This window comes from Musa acuminata, chromosome BXJ1-9 (genome assembly GCF_036884655.1).
Source record: "Musa acuminata AAA Group cultivar baxijiao chromosome BXJ1-9, Cavendish_Baxijiao_AAA, whole genome shotgun sequence".
In the NCBI taxonomy this organism is placed as follows: domain Eukaryota; kingdom Viridiplantae; phylum Streptophyta; class Magnoliopsida; order Zingiberales; family Musaceae; genus Musa; species Musa acuminata.
In genome coordinates, this window is record NC_088335.1 from 13,430,845 (window position 1) to 13,447,500 (window position 16,656).

Sequence of the window (16,656 nt, forward strand, 5' to 3'; positions counted from 1 at the left end):
ATGATGCTTCAACTTTCTTTTCTTGTTACCAGCTCATTGAGTAGTAGTCATAACATTATGAGAACTTTCCTACTTTAATCTTAATTATTCCTAAATATATATACTAATTAATTCATTCAAGTCTCATTTATCTTTATTTGTATTATAGTGAATCTTGAATGGGTCAATAATAAAGAGAATTCAGAATGAATTGTATGAGAAAAAAATTATCAACATTTCATGTCTAATGCTTTAAGTTTTATAGCTTTATCAGTCATATTGAGGATATGATCCTAAATTCCTCGAGTATCATCATATTGAGTCATAACTAGTTCTTTCATTAGTGTGTCAACTAATGACTTATTAACAGATTTAAATCTATCTTCAATAACCTTTAAATATTCTCATACGTTAGTTGTAATCGGTAATGAAGTCTTTATATTATTTGCAATTGTCATTCTTATGAACATTAAACTAAGCCCATCATATCTTTCTGAAGCATTTATTTCATTAACTTATTCCACAGTACTTTCATCACTCAAGTCTACAAGCTTTTCAATAAAAAATGCTAAGTCAAGATTTAATATGCTTAGTGTAAATTGCACATGCTCTAACCATTCTGCATAATTTGATCTAGAGAGTACAAGGACACTGGAAGTATGAGAATGTATGGATGGAAGTACCACTGCAAAATATAAAATAACATTAATTCTTTAAATTTCTAAGATATGATGAATTATTGATATCATCCATATTTCATGACATATCTAGTATTCACTTAAGATTATCTATGGAGGACTAATACCATTCTTGTGAAATAGTATTTGTGAAATAGTATTGCTACCTTTGGATATACAATCCTAAACTATAAGGATATCCAAAACAGTATTATCCTACACCATCACATAACTATTTGAAGTAGATTATCCTTTGCTATTATCTAAATATCCTAATTATGTGTGTTATAATAAAAATTATTTATTTAATATCATTTAAGACTAATTTCTTAATGTATTTTTATAAGCCATTAATCTAAATCATTTGGTGATTACAAGACCAATACAGTAATATAAAATATAACTTAAATGATCCTATAAATGACAATACCTTTATTGTAATTTATACCTCATAAGCTTATCATCCCAAGCCATTTTGGTAGCCACCGATTAGATAAAAACTTATAGAGATAAATTACAAATAATATTCATCAATTTTTTTAATTTTAATTTATGCTAAAATAGTTTAATAATAAAATAACAATCATAAAAATTATTAAATATTAATCAGCAAAAGAAAAAACTTATATGATAATTATAATCATGATGATATATAAATCATGCCTTCATGTAAAAGATAAATATTATTTCATAATTTTAAATATATATGTCAATAATTAAATAAATATATATAAAAAATAATAATAATTTTATTTACCACATGCAAAATGTAATAAATAAGTCATATGAGAAAACTATAAAAAAAAACCATAATTTATTTTTTTTAGTTTCACATAAAGTGTTAAATTAAACCAATTGATTTTATTTAATTTTAGGAAGTCTAGAATTGGGCTAAACATCAGCCCAATTAAACAAGTCGATCAAAATAAAAAATAATTAAAATTTAATCTTTTCTAAATTTTATCGAAACTAAATTCAATCAATAACTAGTCAAAATATAGTCATGATCAAATTCAATTAAATTATATTGATCAATTTTATAACTAGGATATAAATAAAAAGTTTTGAATTTCATTAGGGTAAAATAGTAAATTTGTTGATAGGACATAAACTAGAATAATGAGATTTATAAAGGGCAAAACTATCAAATGGATTAAAAAAGAATTAATACAAATTACAGGGGTATATATATATATATATATATTAAAACCCTAAGGGGCGTTTACTCACAGGCAATCGTCGCCCCTTGCGTGTACGCGGGTGCCACCAATGCGGCTACTGCATGCGGGCGGTTACCACTTGGGTGAGTGCCGCTAGTGCGGCTATCGCCTGTGTGCAACCGTTGCTTGGGCGCGACCTTTGTCCGCGCGCTACCATCGCCTGGACATTAGACAAGGCTTCTACTTGTGCATGGTCGCCACTATGCGGTCGTCACATATGTGTGTGTGTGTTGTCGCATGTGTGGTTGTTACTTGCACATGGATGCCTACGCACTTGCACACGGCTGTTGCAATGTGCATCCGGCCCGGTGCATGACCCATGACCATCGCCAGCATGGTTGCTACGATACGCGGTCAATCATGACGTACGACTCGTCGCCTGGTGGTCGCTCACAATCGTTGTTGCTACTGCGGTGCGCATGTGCTACCTAGCGCAGCCATTGTCGCCTGCAGATCTATCATAACGGTTGTATGCAACACTGTTGTTGTAGTCAATGTGACTACCATCGTGCTGCACAGCCATTGTCGTTGTCTCGTGATCATCGAAGGTCGCATTATAAAGAATCTAATATCGCTCATAAGCAAGCAAAAGGATAGAGTAGATAGATATTTAGATAAACAAAATATACAAATCAGTGAAACATCATAAACAAATAATAGATCTAAGTATTTAATCTCAAGAATCTAGGATCTGTTAGTAAATAATGCTACATGTAACGTGAAAAAGATCTATGATGCATACCATATATTATATTTATGAAAAAGATCTAGGATTGAAATCAAATAATAATATACCATATTTATGATGCATACCTTTCAATGTTGAAAAAGATCTTTATTTGATCTACAAAGATACTATTTTCTGGATCCCAATATCACAGTGATATATAATTTATTATATTATATATTTTATCCCATTAAAAAAGAGCACGTAATCTAATAATCATGCACTTGGTGCGTTCTTTATTCCTTTCCATGGCTGCAATGTTTGCAGTAATAGCTCTTCAGTAGCTGAAATCACTATGTGTGGCTTTCCAACCAAGCGAGGCAAAGGGAGGCTATCGATTTGCTGCTGCTGCAGCTTCTCAGCAATGCAGTGAAGACTGACCCCTCCCACTGCCCACGCTATATTAATGTTGCTGCACATGACCACCGCCCTTCTCACCCAACGACAGCAAAGCCCGAGGGACTCCCACTGAACTCTGCGCTCCTCTCTAATCTCCGAAGCTCTTCGTTCCCCGCGCACGGGCGTCGAAATGGATCATAACGAGCTCAATTCTCCAATAGAACAGTACCAGCTTTCGTTTCCAAGTTGCGCCGGCAGCAGTAGCAACACCACCGCTGCTAGTTCTAGCAGGAGGGGCAAGGGCAAGGATGGGCCGGAGAACGGGAGGTTCAGGTACCGAGGAGTGCGGCAGAGGAGTTGGGGGAAATGGGTGGCGGAGATTCGAGAGCCCAGGAAGCGGACTCGCAGGTGGCTGGGGACCTTTACCACCGCCGAGGACGCCGCCAAGGCCTACGACCGGGCGGCGCTCGTCCTCTACGGCCCACGAGCGCAGCTCAACCTCCAAACATCCTCTACCCCTGCAGCCGCGCATCACGTCGGCGCCACCGCCACTACCTCCTCCTTCACCACCACTCTCCGACCGATACTTCCTCGTCCCTCCGGCTTCCACTTCCCCATCGCATCGTTGGCACCCAACAACATCTCTCCTTTCCTAACCACCAACACGACCGACAGCACGATCATGGCCCCGGGCCCGGCGGCGGAACCGCCAAGGGTGGAGGTCGGAGCACTAGCGGCTGGCGCTAACCATCTCGGCTGTAGCGATCCCACAAACTTCGACGAGATGAGAGCTTTGGCCGGGTCGGTCAGCTCGAGCTTGTCCCGGTCATGGCCGCCGGTGATGACTACAGCGAGCTCGAGTTCGGCGCCGCTACTGTCGTCGCCATTGTGGGATTACGACGACTACGATGCCGTGGCTTCTTGTCTATGGGATGACACCGATCCTTTCTTCTTCGATATATGAGCACGAGGGATTAGGGTTTCCTTTTGCATGCACGATCTGATTCCAACAGTGAAGAATTCTTCGATTATATTGTTATTTTTCTTGAATTATTCGTATTATCCAGTTTATGTATTATATACTTGAAGAAACATAGCATGTTGCCTTGTGGTAGTACAACTCAAGGACATCTAAGCTAGGGTTTTCCGATAATGAATCATGGAAGAAGGATGTTTCGCTGCATGTAGGCAGAAACATGCAACTGATAATGAATTTGTGGGCTTGTTATTCCAAATGCATGATCTTATGCACTGGGGATAGCTGATTTTTCACAAGTAGAAATAGGCATATGATTGATTATGCATCGATATTAAGTATTTGTTTGTGATATTACTGAGGTTCATCTGCTATTGTTAGAAATCTTCTTCCTACGTATCATCTGCTGACAGTTAATTAGCTTGATTTACAATCAAATGCATTTCATAGACAATATTTATTACCTTGATATACGAACCATGTTGTAACACAAAGTGTGCAGCCATGCAAATCAAATTATTTCTGCCCCCCACCCCCCTCATGGAGTTCCCACCTGATCTGAGGTCGATTGAAACATATATGCCTTAGACAGGTATAATAGTTATGTATGAGTACTGAATGATAGATTCTATACCTTAATAAGTGTCTTCTTATTTTGAAGTCTTGCCATCATAATTAGGTTCCTTTTTGAATATTCATCATCATAATACCTTCCTGCAATCTCTTAACTTTGTCTGCAAAAACTAATCAGAGGAATAACAGTTTGATTTCAATCATACTGCAAGTGTTGTGAATGTGTCGTGTTATCTGAAGCTTGATCTAACTTAACAGCAAGGACAAAGGTTTATCTTACTGCATACATGTTCTTAGGTAATTAAAAGATCTAAAGAATAGGAAGATTTACATATTAGCTTATCAAAGAACACTTACAGCACTGTGTTCTTTGATAAGCTAATATGTAAATCTGCACTTCAAAATGATTTACATATTAGCTTATCAAATAAACTTGCAAATTTCTATTTGGAATTCAAACCCACTCAATTTTGATTTCTTTGGAGTATTTTTTGTATTATTCTTCACACTGAATACCCCCTCCTTTGAAAGTTGCCAATAATGTGTGTTGGTTTAGTCTGCCTGTTGCATGAGTCTTCTATTCCCATTGTTTGAGATATGAAAAGAGATGACATCAAGATCTAGCAGTCACTTAATTCTTGAATCAGTTGCATACTTGATCATGCACCATATTAATCATACAATAACAAACACTTCAATAAAATTACTTTTGAGTTGATAGTAGTAATAGGAAGACAACTTTTGGTATTACAATAAAATTACTCTCTTGTATTCCTTAACATTATATATATATATATATATATATATATATATATATATATATATATATATATATATATATGTAATTGACTTGATTGCTAATGTTTAATATAATACAAGGTTGACTTGTACTCAACCATGGACATGTTTATAGATTTTTAGGCCTTGCCCTTTTCAACCACTGATAAAAGACCACTCACTAATAAAATACATGGATGCTAATCTCAATGGACATCCCATTATTAATGAAGATTGCATGCTAATAAAATTAGTCATCACATTGGCAGAGAGTTTTTATCTTTTATAAACCTTTCTGGATGCCACAAATAGTAATTTCTGATGAACCATACAAATCTATCATTGTAAATGAAAACAATCTCTTGGTGGAGGAGGAGAATTGTTCTTGTATCATAAGTTTCGATCTAGTTTGTAGCCAGCCCAATCTATCCATCGGACCTACTTAATTCGGGTTCCAGAAATGATCCAAAATCTAGTCGAGAATTTGTAGCTTTTGTGGTTTGGATCAAAGATCTAGAAAAAGGTAGATTGCAACTCCATGGGATCACGAATAAAGGCGCAACGTGGTTTGATTAACATTAAAGAAGCATACAGTCACTTCAAATGATATGACATTGATTGATGCTAACACTCCAACCATAGTGGTTATGATGATATGCCCCATGATATATGGCCATTGATGTGGACCTTATTGCACTCTTTCTGTGCAACATTGAATTGTTGTTTTAGTCTCAACATGAATCAAATGTATAGCCCCTCCTCCCACTAGGAAGATTAGGAAAATTCGAGTTTACATATGTCTGTGGATTATTTTGTGCCACTATTAGTGATTAAGATGCTATTTGAAGTCTATTTTATATGGATTAAGATCTCAAAAGACAATATTATGTATGGGATATTTGCTGCTGTCATCATCATGGTTTTGGATTATGTTTTTTCTTTATTTTATTGATTATTTTTCCTAATAATTTTTAGTGAAAGAAAGCTAAAAGGATCGAACTATCCTCCTCACATCTTTCTATAGAATTGAATTGTGACAAGCATATGACTCGGTTGTCAAACTGTATCATCATTGTCATGCATTTCCTTTTCATGTTACAATGCATGAAGAAATATCTACAGGAACAAACATGACCAACAATGTCATGCATATAACTCTCAAACAGGAGTGAGTGATGATGAGAGAGGGCAAGGGGGCGATGCCAAACAGGCTAAGGAAGCACCTCAATCAAATCGTGCTTCATCATCATCATCAACCTCCCTCCCATGGACGGAAAGCAGATGTGAACAGCACCTCGTCATATCTACATCATGATGGAAAATGCATTGCTTTATTTTTATTTTTTTGTTTTTTTAGGGAACTGCAAACACATCACACATGGTGTAAATAATAATAATAATAATAAGGAGTAGAGATATTATTGAAAAGATATAATTAGCTCCATGAAGATTCTAATCTGAAAATTATTTTTCTGTCAAATAAAGCTATAAGAATGTTTTTATGAAGAACAAATGCTCCATCTTGATAAGTATTTGAAATTACATGCTAGAAAAAAAAAAAAAAAAAAAATATATATATATATATATATATATATATATATTTACACAGTGAAAGACTTTGATTGAGATGTGCAATCATGGCAATTAATGTGGAAGGTCAGTGCAGCAAACCTACCCCGGGGGCATTTAATCGTTCGATAACCTTCTGACCATTGCTATTCGGTGAGCTCCAAATCATGGTGACTATGGAGGTGATGTTGCCCTGCACACGCGTCTGGACAGAGGAATGAGTTGCATGAGGTGGGGAGAAAGGAACGGAGCCATGGTCCCTACTGTTCCCCTTTCTGCACCGAGGACAACAGAGGGTGTTGTCAGAGGATGAAGAAGGGAAGGGCACAGACAAGCGACGTTAGCATTAGGACAGGTCATGCGATGGAGTTCGACCTACAAATATAATTAGATTAAATTGATGATGTGTGTTAATCCTCATCAGTTTCACTTGGACTCAATTCATTCTCAACAGGTGGAAGATGCTCTCTCTCTCTCTCTCTCTCTCTCTCTGTGTGGCATAATGTTCTGTACTTTGTAGGGAAGCATTTGAGGCATTTAGGGTGGTCGAGTACACACGGATGAAGACGGACTCTACGTAGCCTTTATGAGAGCATCATGCCTCCAGCTTGGGTGTACTTCGTCTCTATGATGCCGATCTCCACTGCATGTGGAGTGCCTCGCTTGCCATGCACAACATATTCCACAGATTCTGCAAGCTTTTCTCCCTTTCTGTTTCCATCAGTTTGACTGGCCAATATCAGCAGGACTACTTCTTTTCTGTGTGTTCTTCATCAAAGATTAATGGCCCAATTCTTGAAAGAAAAATAGCATCAGAATTTTCTCTTTTTCTTTTTTACCTAATACTCTCACTCATCTATTCCTTTTTCCTTCCCTTTTTTTTTTAATCTCTTTTCCTTATGATCTATATTGTATTATAATATTTTCAGAGAAAAAATGCATAGCAAAAAAGTATTTATAATTAACACACAGTTCAAAAATATTATGCTATCGTTGAAAACATAGAATCATAATATTATTTTACAAAAAAATGTACAAAAAACATAATCAAAATTTGACAATTAGACCCTTGTGATCTAAATGGATTCAAAGGTTTGCTAACATTTATGATAGAATTAAATAGTGATGTTACATAAAATGGATTCTAACATTGTCACATGGAAAAGGTGATGGATCCTGTTGTGGACAAGAAACGGTTTTAAGTATCCATCATAGGTTGAAGAGGCTCCACCGTTCCCACCCCTCGATTCTCCCTCCTTTCTCCTCCCACCATGCTCCCAAGAACCGAGAGCATCTTCCACCTGGGGGAGGAAGAAGGTGGTGAGGCTCCAGAGAGTGCAGCCGCCATCACAGAGCTCGATTGCTCCAAATACGAAGGCCTTCGTATCCTCATACAGCGTTCGGGACGACCATCCAACTATGTCGTCATCAAGTCTTTGTTGAAGCCATTCACATTCACGCCTATGGTTTCGCCACCACGGTTTGGCTTCCTCAGAGCTTGCTGCTTCTGCAAAAGGGAGCTCAGTCTTCACAAGGATGTGTACATGTACAGGTATTCTTCTTCTTCTTCTTCTTCTTCTTCTTCTCGTTGTGGTGTTGTAGATTGATGGTTGTAGCTGAATTAGGGCAGGGGAGAGCAGGGGTTCTGCAGCGAGGAATGCCGTCGACGCCAAATCCTGCAAGATGAGAGGAGTGAACTCGGAGCGTCGACGAGGGAGAGGTCGAAGGCTCCTCTTCCTCGTCATGCTTCCACCGGAGTTGATGATTCTGGCCGACGCAGGAGGATCTCAGCAGTAGCCTAGAGATAAAACCATCCATCAAGAAGCACATCTGATCTTTGTTTCCTTTCTCGTCTAAAAAGGAAGAGAAAGCTGCATGTCTTATGACTCTCGCATTGTTGTATGTCAATAAAAAGAAATATGCTTCCAATTTTACTCGCCTAATAAAGGAATCAGTGTGAACAAAGAGCAGATTCCATTGCAACTCCAAGAACATGTTCTGTAGATTTCTACCCTGTGAAGCAACCAATTAGGTTGATTTTTTTTGGGAGCTTCGTAACTCTTTTTAACTCTCTACAATCATTCTAATTAATAATCATCTTTAAGTAGGATGATGACGGAAGAAGGTAGATGATTAACTCGAGAGTTAAGAATAATTTAATCAATGAAGCTTAGAAAAGTTAGAGATGACATCGATCTAGTAATTTACTTGGTCTATTGGCAAGCAAATTTTATTAGTCTGATTCACACATAAGAACATGTATGTATATGAATAAAACTTGTAACATCCTCAACAAGAAAGTCTAATACATCAGTCAGTAGTAACTTAGAACAACCAATAACACTTTGATCAGCAAACTGAAATCTCTACCAGCAAACAAATTAGAAGAAAAGAAAGGGAGAACATAGCACGTCAGCTGGCTCTCTTCACTTGTCATTGGCTTGGTGAGCTTCCTGTTTAACGATGGAACCATTGCAGCCAGTGTTGCAATCATGGTCATGGCAACTCCTGCCGTCCATGGAACTGTGGCTCATTACGGGTTTTCTTCAATCTGGTGGGGTAGAAGTGGAGGAGGAGCCTTTCTGAGTTGATATTGCGGTGGCAAGTGCAATCGGCATGAGGCAGAGCCCTTTGTGTTGAAGGTACTGCATGGCAGTGGTGACATTAGTTTCCATTAGCTTCACTACTTCCTTTTCAAATGCTAAGCTGTCCCCTGACTCGGATATATCAGAACCTCCTTGCCCAACCGACGATGACCATAGAAGCAGACTGCCGGAGCCCTGCAGAAACGAGAAATGATTGAAGATAACCAATAAAACATTCTTTTGCTAAATCTATGGTGACAGTTCGTGGTAGGCCATAAAGAAATGGATCCAAATGAACTCCTTAATCTCTATGTTCTCTATAGTCACAAGGAGATGATGGTAAAGTGGTCAGTTGCAACTCTGGCTTGGATTAATTTTTCCCTACCTTGCTGCTGAAGAAAAAGGCAAGTCAATTTTGATCATACCTTTGTTTGATCGAAAGAAAAAAAGGCTAAAATCTTTACTACTATATTTTAAAAAAAGATAACCTGTTGATTAGACCAAAACAAAGAATAAAGAAAAATGAGAACAAGCAATTACTGTTCAGATTATTAATCAGAAAAGAAAAGCAATGAAACAGCACCTCAGTTTGAGTATCTGTCAGCAGGGGAACAACTGCTCCAGTTGCACCCAGCCTGCTCATGCTTAGAACCTTCAATTAACATATTGCAGAAAAAAAATGAGGGAAAAAAGCAAAGAAACAAAAAGCTAATTAACATATTGTAAACGTGCAAACCTTGACTTGCAGTTGGAGGAATTTTACATACTCAATGATTTCATCAAGCATCGATGCCTTATCAGTCTGCAAAAGGAAAAGTGCATGCTTCAGCTACAAGCAACTCTTCAGCTAAGGGAGAATAAAGAGCTTATGATATTCCTATATAATATAAAGTTTGAGTCCGTAAAGGAGATATTTTCCATATCAAATGGCAAATATATGCAGACAGATTCTAATTTTATAGCTTCAAAATTATTAATTCACATTGGTAGATAAAGACATGCTGCACTATCTAAACAACTTGTTGTAGAACCATGAGAACTAGATAATAAAATAAGCAAAATCACGATTCTTCTTGGCATACAGAAATATGGAATTTGACTAGAAGCAGCAAAGATCCCCCATAACAACCTACCTGTATGGTTACACGGACAGCGGTGGTACTACAGGCAGTAGCATAATACCATGACATGGTATTGCAAAGGTGAACAGTTATCACCTTCAAGCTCCAGTTGGACTGCAACTCGTAACAATTGACTCAGCCTGATCCAACTCTCAACTCATGTACTTAATTAAAATATTAACTCAGCTGCTGCAACTCAAAGGACTCAAATATCCTTATAATCAAAGCTATTCTAATTCTAGTCTTGCTGTATCTTGACCTATGCCAAAATTTTATTATTGCAGTCAACATAAATATAGCACTAAAGAGTTGTCTTCTCTCGTTTTTTTAGTTGCAGAGAAAATAAGACTTCCTTATAGTTGTTTATTGAAATAAAAGGGAAGAAGCATGCAACAAGCTCCACAGAATGAACAGAGGGAGAAATGAAGGTCAAGTACCTTATTGGAACTGGGGACAAGCTCCTGTAAATTCTTCATCCTTTCTGCAATTTTTTCTCTCCGGAGCTGCATCAAATGATTGACACTTACAGATGAAAAATATTGATATGGGAACCATGTCATCAACAAAAATTAACAAAAGATATTTGAGTCCAGAAGTAAATTGTGAAACCAACCAAGTAAATAACCAAGTCAAAGCAAATTTCGTAGGCTAACCAAGTACTTTACAGTGCAAGACACGACAATATAAAGGCATGCTCACTCGTTCTGCAATACTATGTGGATCAGTGGCCTGGCCACGTCGAGCTCTTGCACGTGGCTTGGCAGCTCCATTGCAACCACTGGCATTAGCGAAAACAGCTTGGGATTGGGCACCAGTAGAGGTGTTTATCTGATGATGGCTGGCATTATGCCTTTCAGACAATAATGATGGCTGAATCATGAAGCACAGCATATGCATCAACCAAAAAGAACAAAAGCTACTAAACATGTCGATATACAAAGATTAGGAAATAAATGTTGAGCAGAAAACCTGTAGAGGGCTTTGCATTCCTGCCATTTTACTCAATACCATCATCGATGATCCAGATGGAAAACAGGGCGAGTGCAACCCGTTTTGCTCCTGCAATTCTATATAGGTTAAATTGACTCATATGAAATGCTATAACAGGCAGTAACTAGAAAGACTGGTTTAGAGAACCTTCTGTGGCTGCAAAGCACTAGGGATCAAATTTATCTGTTGCCCCGCAGAGAAAGAAGAAAAATTGTGTTGCTCATTTTGATCCTGGAAAGTCATATCATCTATAAGTAGGTCTTAATGATAAACAGTCAGTAGGACAATCTAAGCACAATTCTTAAAGAAAAGGCTACTCACTTTAACATCTCGAAACTTCCCATTCTCCAGACTTATTTTGCCTAATATGTCATCATGGTTTTCATGTCCTTGATAACTGAAAGCTGGCAAATTTCCATGTCCAATAAACGAAGAGACACTTGAGTACGATGAAGGCCATACTATTGGAACTGAGTTAATCGAATGGGCATCTACAAGAGACTGTGGAAAAGCAGATAGTTCACTACTGGTGCTCCCAATTGAACTAGATATGGCCAGTGTGGTATGTGGCAATGCTGATTCAAATGATGCAGATGTTGGGTTACTATCAGTGACCCCCTCTAGTGAGAAAGTTGTAACCTGAGTGTCATTATCCAGTGAGACTGAATTTGAAGTTTGACAATGTAAAATCTGGTGATATAATCTTTCACCAGAATATAGATCTTTGAGAATTCCATAGTTTATCTTCCCATCTAATAAGATTGAAGAAGTCCTTTCATGCCCGTGCATATTTAAATCTTCAGCATCTGCATTGCCTACAATATTACTTGAAGATACACTGCAAACCGATGGGTTCTTAACTTCTCCATATGATTCCACAGAATCAGCAAGCAAGACATTTGTCTGAGGTATGCTTGTATTATTCCATGATGCCTTTGAAGAGACATTTCTATCTGACCATGTTGGAGATGATATGAAGGAATTAAGTAAGTCATCCATTACAAATTTCTTGACTTGTAATCAGGAACAATGAGCCTCTTAGAAAGAGAATTTGACAATTCTATCAGAAGAACCAGTCATAAAAAAACTGATACTGACTTATACACTTGAACCCTTCATCGTATCAATGCCAGATTGCAGCTCTGTATGATGAACTGTGCAGTGGAAGCGGTTTTCCATTATCTAATCTGGAAACTGAAGCTGTTGACACTGTTGTGCCTAATAGCATGAATAAATTTGTTCAGAACATAACAGAACCTGCGTGTAATAAGAAATTTTATGAAGAGAATCGTTACTGATTGACTATAGTCCAAAACACACATTTGGTATATCATTCAGAAGCGAGTCTCGAAATTCAATGGTTTGTGGGTATGATATTCGAACTAATATAGGCAATTTATTTTCCTCTAAAAGAAAATACAGCCTATTAGAGCATATACAACTTAGCAAGCCAACTGACAGTATAATATCTCAAACAATAGCATGCATGAGCAGTATTAACTTGATCATTTGAGTGGTTTCCAACAATCAGAAAAGTCCTCTTTATATCCTTTCAAGTTACATTTTTTCTGTAATCTATTGATACATACATTCCACCCATTATCATCTCGTAAGACCTTGAGGTATTGCTCAAATCTCAATGTTATCAGATCCATCGAGTTCTCTAAGATCTACATGTGTTCCTTGTGCAATAATAATCCATGTAAAGCTAGAAGTTAGAGCAATACTTTTACCAAATTGCAGATGATTCTAATTAGATGCTATTTGTTCAAAGTAACAACCATGCCACAAAACTCCTGATCACCAAATTCAGACTTATAAACAACAATATCCAAGATACTAGTTAATAGTATGTTGTAACATATTTATTTATCAGCTATGAGAAAGGAAAACATCAGTTAAACATCAAAGATGTATTTGACTTGTTATGCTGTTCATCTCTGACCATTCTGAGAGAACAGATGACAGAAAACAATGACTGCATTTAAGAAAGAAAATTAAAGTATACACACATGTAACCAGAAGTTTCTAATAGTGCTCAGAATTCAAGCTATATAAAATGCCTGGAGAAAGAAATATATATTTCAATGTTAGTCTCAATGTTATGGAGCCTCCTGCAAGATTATTCTCTATTACAGAAGAACAATGACAAAGTTAACAAGAAACAACCTTAGAAGAATGAACCCAGTAATTGCAAAGAATTTCTTCAGCAATCAAAGTATCACAGAGTTGGAGATTCTATGTCAAACGCAGTACTATAGATGATAAATGTTGATTCAGCTAACAGAAGTACTACCACCAAATATGAGTCCCCAGCATTTCATCACGAAGGCAATGGTACCTGAGGTCATTAGTAAAGGTCACACGTCTGTGGACTTTCAAGTTTCTTTCATTTATGAAGTTTCACCTGCTTCTGACTGCTTCCAACTTCAATAGATTAAAACTAGCCTTTGGAGATTTTTCGTTTTCATTTCCTTTGGAGACAAAATAATATCAGCCCATCCCTTTTCTCAATTCCACCATCAATCAACAGTTTCCTGAAGATTCCCATATAAATGCTATACACGCTCTCTTCCTGACTCCTAAGTATTAGAAGATAAGATGAATGACATAGGAGCTCCTTGACAGGCTCTCTCTGTTCTCGGTTGGTCCACATGGTGCAAATACAACTCTGCAGTTCTTATCGAAACGGTCATAATTCATGCTTGTCTTGTTTGTTTCACCCTGAATTATCTGAACCAAGTACGTTGCGTCTCTACTTCCCACAACAAAGACGATCGAAATTTGAATCAATTTACTCTAATTCATGTCAAGGAAGTCACTCTAACTAAATATTTGTATTCTAGAGAGCAAAACAGAGGAGAAACAAAAATCTCAGCATAGAAATGGCCCATTTGAAAGGAAAAAGAAGACAGACGAGAAGAAATAATGATAGCATAGAGTAGCAAGCAAAATCAAACAAACTACAATTCAACGACCACGACATGCTTCAAGATCAAATTTTGACGCAAACCCACACGGAACAACGGCGACCCAATCGCAGATCAACAGCTATCGCTTCAATAACACACGCACACCCGCGCACGCAACATTCATCGGATTGCTTCAAGAATTGAACACGAACGACCCTAAAATGAGCAAGAAATCGAAGCAGAACAGAGCCGGAAACCACGTGATTCACCTGGGAAGGGAGAGAATTCCAGCCCAAACGGATTGCTTCGATTCGTTTGCGAGGAAGGCCGAGAGCAGCGGGCAAGCTTGGGAGAGTTAAAGAAGACGATCAAACAAAGCGAGAGCCGAAGAGCTCTAACCGCTCCGGCTATTTCCAAGGAGGCCGAGAGACGTAGTGTGAACAGGGAACTCGGTAGCGTTAGGTCCCGCTGTGAGTCTCCCGCACACGACTACCTTGAGTTATATAATAGCTTCCGATCTGGGTACCGTCGGTGAGATCAAGCAACTCTCCATAACAGATGCGAGGGAGCGAGAGCCTGTGTTGGGAGATCAGCGGTCACCTCGTCTATGGGTAAGGTTACACCAATCAGCAACGAACTAAATACGTAATACACCTAATTTTCATACAAACAAGCGCACCGTGTGCGCGACTCACACGAAATCGGGGGAAGCTAATGGGTTTCTTTGGTTATCGGGTTCGATGGCGACCGTTTTGCACGCGGCTTTGCGGAAAGCGGGTTGCGGGTAGCAAAAGGCGATCCGCCATGTGGAACTCAGGTCACCAAAGTACTAAAATAGCCCTTTGTCGGCGATAATGTTCCTTTTTTTCAGGGTAGATGAGTAATTTGGCCTCCGGAAAAGCCGGGGCCGTTGCGTCGATCTCGGCGGAGCTGTGGCGATTGACCCGGTCGCCCATGGGGATTATTCGTAGGTTTAGGGGTCTCTTCGTAAGTTTGCACTCGCGGGATATTTCCGGCCGTCTGATTCGAATCAAAGCGACGTGCGGCGTGAGAAGGCGACGCCTCGCGTGATGAGATCAGCAAGCGCGTGAAGCGTGGCAAGTCGGTAAATTTCGGGCAGCGTGGATTATCTTCTGGATTCGCAACTCAAGTAAATGACGAAAACACCCCCAGAGCGGGGCCCTGTTCCGGCGGAGGGTGGGTCCCACCTGCGTCATTGGATGCAGCTTAATCGTAAACCGTGGAGGATATCCTCCACAATGTTCCTAACCATCGACATCATCGGATGAGTTCACTAAGAAAGAAGATTAAAAGAGAAGTGTGTCAGGCTTGTAGTAGCATGCAAGCTAAGCTAATCGCTCGCTAATTCTTTTGTGATTTAGACAGTTGAGCGAAGATAATGAGTGGAACATGCCAGCTTATGGACTTGTTTGTATGTGGATTAAGATGGTAATTAACTACTTCTCATTGCCAAGTAAAAAAATATGGCAGTGGATGAGATTGAGGATGTCAGCTTAACTTTTTTTTGTCCTCCTCCTCCAGCATCATCATCATCTATCTTTTCTTTTCTTTGTCTTTTTTGGGCACTGCACTCTACAACTGCAAGACAACTAGCAGTACATTTGGTTCTCATACTACGTTTATTATCAGTCAGAACATTATCCATGACTTTTGTTTTATATTTTTATTTAATTATTTAACCTTGAATAATGGATAAATTTCTGCTTAGAAATGTCTCTTTTTTCTTTTTTTCTTTTTTTTCATTCAATGAACTGAAAGGATGTTAAAAAGGAAAGCATGATTTATGTCAATGAAACTTAATGCTAATGGAGGAGAAATTTTGATGCACAAAAGTCTAATTGTTTGGTGAACAAAAGAAGAGGAGAGAGAGAGAGAGAGATTATAGTCTTGCTACATACAAGCACATTCTCACATCAGATGCTCATTTCTTCTTCCCTTGAGCTTCAAGCTTTGTGAAATGGACTAAAAAGGTGTTTTATATGTGGGGATGCAACTCATAGTTCACTATACAATGGATGTCCATTTATGAAGGAATAATTTGCAAAACATTGTCTTCTTGCTCATACTTTATTTTGGTCTGCTAAACATCTGTGGCAGCCATGAGGAAGAATTAGAATATGTCAAGGGGACACAAGTCTTTAAACAAGATCAACTTGGATTTGTTCAAAGGGCATGACCTTGAGATGGAAT

The 16,656-nt window shown here is 38.2% G+C and overlaps 2 protein-coding genes and 1 long non-coding RNA gene across 3 annotated transcripts; 2 read left to right on the plus strand and 1 right to left on the minus strand.

Moving 5' to 3' along the window:
• The first annotated feature begins 3,132 nt into the window (after positions 1-3,132).
• Positions 3,133-3,934, plus strand: LOC135594080 (ethylene-responsive transcription factor ABI4-like). Its single transcript, XM_065084502.1, has one exon. The coding sequence runs from the start codon at positions 3,133-3,135 to the stop codon at positions 3,904-3,906; it is 774 nt and encodes a 257-aa protein (XP_064940574.1). The 3' UTR covers positions 3,907-3,934.
• A 3,934-nt stretch (positions 3,935-7,868) lies between these two features.
• Positions 7,869-8,766, plus strand: LOC135593332 (uncharacterized). The gene is made up of 2 exons (XR_010479533.1): positions 7,869-8,389; positions 8,463-8,766. It is a non-coding gene; the product is annotated as an uncharacterized LOC135593332 (long non-coding RNA).
• A 335-nt stretch (positions 8,767-9,101) lies between these two features.
• Positions 9,102-14,927, minus strand: LOC135593331 (transcription factor bHLH133-like). The gene is made up of 9 exons (XM_065083294.1): positions 14,715-14,927; positions 11,855-12,790; positions 11,681-11,764; positions 11,513-11,602; positions 11,243-11,413; positions 10,981-11,046; positions 10,159-10,224; positions 10,006-10,074; positions 9,102-9,617 (listed from the first exon to the last, which is right to left on the minus strand). The coding sequence occupies exons 2-9, from the start codon at positions 12,530-12,532 to the stop codon at positions 9,384-9,386; spliced, it is 1,458 nt and encodes a 485-aa protein (XP_064939366.1). The 5' UTR covers positions 12,533-12,790; positions 14,715-14,927; the 3' UTR covers positions 9,102-9,383.
• Between the last annotated feature and the right edge of the window lie 1,729 nt (positions 14,928-16,656).

What these genes read in the sequence shown, in the direction of transcription:
- LOC135594080 (XM_065084502.1), top strand. Translation starts at nt 3,133, where the DNA reads ATGGATCATAACGAGCTCAATTCTCCAATAGAACAGTACCAGCTTTCG.
- LOC135593331 (XM_065083294.1), bottom strand. Translation starts at nt 12,532, where the DNA reads ATGGATGACTTACTTAATTCCTTCATATCATCTCCAACATGGTCAGAT. An exon ending in GAATGCAAAGCCCTCTACAG is followed by an intron (nt 11,414 to 11,512) that starts GTTTTCTGCTCA and finishes TTCATGATTCAG; the next exon opens with CCATCATTATTGTCTGAAAG. An exon ending in CACATAGTATTGCAGAACGA is followed by an intron (nt 11,047 to 11,242) that starts GTGAGCATGCCT and finishes CATTTGATGCAG; the next exon opens with CTCCGGAGAGAAAAAATTGC.